Source organism: Dryobates pubescens, chromosome 1, assembly GCF_014839835.1.
Source record: "Dryobates pubescens isolate bDryPub1 chromosome 1, bDryPub1.pri, whole genome shotgun sequence".
NCBI classification, from domain to species: Eukaryota; Metazoa; Chordata; class Aves; order Piciformes; family Picidae; genus Dryobates; species Dryobates pubescens.
The window spans coordinates 12,214,769-12,219,448 of record NC_071612.1 but is presented as its reverse complement, the minus strand read 5'-3'; the positions used below and the strand labels follow the sequence as shown (position 1 = coordinate 12,219,448).

At 44.7% G+C, this 4,680-nt stretch overlaps 1 protein-coding gene across 1 annotated transcript; it reads left to right on the top strand.

The window, feature by feature from the left end:
* Positions 1-76: 76 nt before the first annotated feature.
* On the top strand, positions 77-3,449 carry LSM3 (LSM3 homolog, U6 small nuclear RNA and mRNA degradation associated). The gene is made up of 4 exons (XM_054180352.1): positions 77-120; positions 1,051-1,161; positions 2,870-2,965; positions 3,281-3,449. Exons 1-4 carry the CDS (start codon positions 100-102, stop codon positions 3,359-3,361), a joined length of 309 nt encoding a protein of 102 aa, XP_054036327.1. The 5' UTR covers positions 77-99; the 3' UTR covers positions 3,362-3,449.
* The last annotated feature ends 1,231 nt before the right edge of the window (positions 3,450-4,680 follow it).

The following is a 4,680-nucleotide window of genomic DNA, read 5'->3' as shown; positions in this document are numbered from 1 at the left end:
GCCAAGCCGTCGCCGTCACCGCCCCCTCCCCCTGACCCGCCCCCATCGGAGGGCAGGGCCTTGCGCTCTCGCGGGAGCAGGCGGGAGGTGGTTTGAAAGATGGCGGATGAAGTGGACCAGGTGAGCGGCTCCCTGCTTCTCTCCCTGGGGGAGGCAGCGCCGAGGCCTTCCCTTTGCGGTCGAGCTTCGAGCTCCTGCCTTCCCGGCGCCTCCCGCCTTCCTTCTGCGGGACTGGGGGAGTCTCCCCGGCTGGAGAGGCGTAAGATGAAGGCAAACTTTTGCCTGCCTCCCGGCAGAGCCCCCCCGGCCTGGGAAGCCTTCGTAGGCACAGCTCTCGGCGGCGGGGGCGGGCCGCGTTTTCTCTGCAGAACGAAACGGCCTCGGTCCATCTGCTGCCGTGGGGCTTGGCAGGAGTGCGGGCAAGGCTTGCTTTAAGCCCGTTTCCCCCAGGAGCTGATGTAGGAGGGAGATGGAGTAAAGTACTGAGGGGAAAAAAAAAAGTCTTGTGCTATGCCTCCCTGAGAAGAAAATAGGTAGTGTGCTGCGGGATGTGCACGCATTTATCACAAAAAAGGAGACCTGGGCCTGAGGTTTCTAACCCCCTTTGAGACCTGGTATGACTGCTGTGTTGCTGAGATAGACCTCAAGGAGCGATGTGTGTTCGGGGCAGCGTGTGGCTGGTGCGTGCTGCACAAGTGTCAGTGTGTGCTGGGCTTTTCTAGCTTGCACCCTGTGGTGCTAGGTCGTGCGGAGTGGGCTCTGCTGTCCAATGGTTCTAGTAAGGAATGTAGTTTATACAATGCTATGCCTGAGGCATGGTTTGCTGCAGGCTCAAGTCTTTTTAACTCACTTTGCTCAGACTAGTGAATAGCCATGGAGTGGCAAAAACAGCTGTGCTCAGGTTCTACACGGTATGAAGGAATGATCTGGAATATTTGGATCTATGTTCTTATCTGCTTGTTTTCCGTGTGTCACAAAAACTGAGGAATGGGAAAGTCTTATTCTGTACTAATAACTCCTCTAATTTTATCTTTTTTTTTTATTTTTCAGCAACAAACAACAAATACTGTAGAGGAGCCACTTGATCTCATCAGACTCAGTCTAGATGAGCGAATCTATGTCAAAATGAGGAATGACAGAGAGCTTAGAGGCAGACTACATGTAAGTCAAACTTTCAGAACACCATGCTTATTCAGTTAAACACTGGGCAGCCTTTTTGTAATGTATAGCAGTCTTACACAAGCTTACTTGTAGCATTCCATTGATCTTAGTGTTAAATCATAGGAAATTGTATCTCATGGTTAAAAGTGCAAAGTGGTTAGAAAAGGAGGTTAAAGCTTGTCTTAGTAGCAAGGGCTGAACACTTCCTCTTACCAAAAATCTATCGTGATCAGTGGCAAAATCTAACTTGTTCAATATTCCGTCTGCTATCAAATGCTTTTCTAGAGAGTGTAGAGATGTGTTTTGGTTTTCATAGAATAGCTTGAGTTGGAAGGGACCTTAATGACCATCTAGTTCCAACCCACCTGTCATGGGTAGGGACACTTCCTACTAGACCAAGTTGCTCAAAGCCTCATCCAGCCTGGCCTTTGAACACTTCCAGGGATGAGGCATCCACAACTTCTGTGGATAACTGTTCCAGTGTCTCACCACCTTCATAGTAAAGAACTTCTTCCTAATCTCTAATCTAAATCCACCCTGCTTCAGTTTAAGGCCATTACCCTTTGTGCTATCACCACATACCCATGTTAAATGTCCCTCTCAGGCTCTCCTGTAGCCCCCTTCAGGTACTGGAAAGCTGCTTTAATATCTCCTCAGAGCCACCTTTTCTCCAGGCTGAACAACCCCAACTCTTTCAGCCTGTTGTCACAGGAGAGGTGCTTCACCCCTCTCATCATCTTACTTTTTTTTTTCCCTGTCTAAATTGAAGGCAAATCTGTGACAAGTCTTGTTTGTACTTCCCACCCCCCACCACCTGAATGCTCATGCTCTCCATGTTTTCCTATCTAGTTTTGATAGAAATGTCAAGCTATCTCTTGCCACCTGGATGATATCAAGCAATTAATTCCACTGCTTTTTACATCTGTTTCTATCTGTGAAATAAGCAATAATGTTGCCTCCTCTTGCAAAGTATCCTGAAGTCTCTTTAAGATTGAATTAAGAATGGGATTATCAAATAAGTATCTCTTAAGGCATGCCCTGTGAGGGTATTATGGAGTATGTACTCATCTGGAAATCTCATTTGTCTAAATGCTTTCTTCTGGGAGTAAGATATGGCTCTTGACGAGAACATTTTTGCTTTCTATTGTCAGCCATCCTTCTAGAATGCTCTGTGCTATGCTGGGAAGGAGAACCACTTGCCCCATGTGTTAACTGGGCCTCAATTCCTTTGGGAACACAAAGTCAAGAAAAAGCTCCATGAGTAATAAATGCAGTTTGCAGCATGCATATGGAAGGGGTTTTGGGACATGCACATTTTTTGTGGCACTGTATGAATTAGAGCTTTGGTATTCTTTAAGTTGACCCTGGACAATCAGTCCAGGAGGCTAGACTGGCAGCAGTGAATGTGTAGCTGTTTCAATGTTAATAAAGTTTGTCTCCAGGTTCTTGTGTGTGTTCTGGATGTTTCAGAGCTATTTCCCAGAAGAACATTTCAGTAAGGATAACTCTCTTCCCTCTTTTTCCCTACTGCATTCTACTCATTTCCTGGCATTTGCAATTACAACACGCTCTATTTTGTTTTGACACAGCACCATATTTTGATCAAAGCCAGGATCAACTACTCATATATGGAGGGCTTGCTAAAAATTATCATTTTAATAAGCTCCTCTTTGCATTTTGGAATAAATCATTAACTTCATTCCTACAGGCATACGATCAGCACTTAAATATGATTTTGGGTGATGTGGAAGAAACTGTAACTACAATAGAGATTGATGAAGAAACCTATGAAGAGATTTATAAAGTAAGGATGGAAAGCCTTTTATAGACACTATAATATTGTTAGTTTATTGCTGACTACTTTTTGAACCAAGATCTAACAGAAGTTCTGGGAAAATTGTGATGAAAGTTCAAAGGATTTCCAAAGATAGGTGTGTGTTGTGTCGATCTCTGCAGCACACTTGGATGTCGCATGCTTGAGCTTATATGCTTGTTGGAGTTGTTCCTGGTGTTTTGTTATGTTTGAAGTTGGTTGTATGTTTAGCAGGTGTTTTGTAAACTACACTTCTGTAGTTTCACTTTTGTAACTGTAAATTTGTCTTTCTTTCTTTCTTCATAGTCTACCAAAAGGAATATTCCGATGCTCTTTGTCAGAGGTGATGGCGTTGTGCTTGTAGCTCCTCCATTGAGGGTTGGTTGAAGAAACAAAGAATTTAACCTTGTTGGGAAAGTTTCAGACTTGGACAATGGTTCATGTTTCAGTCATGCCTCAAAATTCTGTCCATGGGTGTTTTTTTTCATAAGATGTTTTTGTCTGCCCTTTTGGGAAGGGGAGGGAAAGAGAACTAGTTTGTTTTGCAGAAACTACATGTAGTCAACCCAATCTGTTTTTCTCAGAATTGATGTAATTGCTGTAAATTGGCTGTTCTCACATCAGTAAAAGAATCTTTCATTTTCTTCAATCTTGACTGTAGTACAGTCTTCTTTTGTTTTTTTTTTCTAAATAAAGTTGGTTTATCTTTCACATTTGACTTCTTGTGGCTTTATGTTGAAGAGGTTGTTACATTCTTCTGTAAAGCTAGTGCTATATTAAGTTGCAGCATGTAGCCTCACATTCTGAGAAAGTATAGCACCATTAAGGTTGGAAATGTGGTTGAGTTCTACCACAACCCTGCTGCCATGACCACTAAACTCTATGCTGAAGAGCCACACCTACATGCCATCTCTGGAGGTGTTCAAGAAGCAACTCCCCCCATCTCCCTGGGTAGCCTGTTCCAATGCCCCACTACTCTCAGTAATTTTTATAATGACCAATCTAAATCTCCCCTGGCACAACTTAAACCTCTTGTACTATTGCTAGTTACTTGGGAGAAGAGATCAACACCAGCCACTCTACAGTCTCTGTTCTGGTAGTTATAGGGAGCCTTGCCTTCTCCAGACTGAACAACTTCAGATCCCTCAGCTGCTCCCACACCAGCTTTGTTGCTCTTACCTGGATGTGTTCCAGAACCTTAATGTCTTTCCTCTACTGTGGTGCTGAGAACTGAACATGGTACTCAAGCTGTGGCCTCACCAGGGCCAAGGACAGGTACAATCTCTTCCCTACTGCCCCTGGATGCACTGGTTTTGATACAGGCCAGGTTGCCATTGGCCTTGGCCACCTGGGCATGCTGCTGGCTTGTGTTCAGTTGGTCCACCAGCATTCCCAGAGTCTTTGCTGGGCTGCTCTCCAGCCACTCTTCCCCAAACCTATTGCATTACTTAGGGTTGTTGTGACCAAAATACAGGCCCCAGCACTTGGTTCCTACTGATGAGCAGATCAACACACCTGCTCAGTTTAGTGTCATCTGCAAACTGGCTGAGGGTGCCCTCGATCCCTCTCATCCAAATCATTATTGAAGACATTAAACAGAACTGGCCCCAATACTGAGCCCTGGGGGGCACTGTTTGTGACTTGCTGCCAGCAGAATTTAATTCTGTTTATCACAACTCTTTGGGCCTGGCAATCCATCTGGTTTT

Excerpts from the sequence above, each read along its gene's own strand:
- LSM3 (XM_054180352.1), top strand. The coding sequence starts at position 100 with ATGGCGGATGAAGTGGACCAG. Across the intron at positions 1,162-2,869 it reads AGCTTAGAGGCAGACTACAT|GCATACGATCAGCACTTAAA; the intron begins GTAAGTCAAACT and ends TCATTCCTACAG. Across the intron at positions 2,966-3,280 it reads CCTATGAAGAGATTTATAAA|TCTACCAAAAGGAATATTCC; the intron begins GTAAGGATGGAA and ends CTTTCTTCATAG.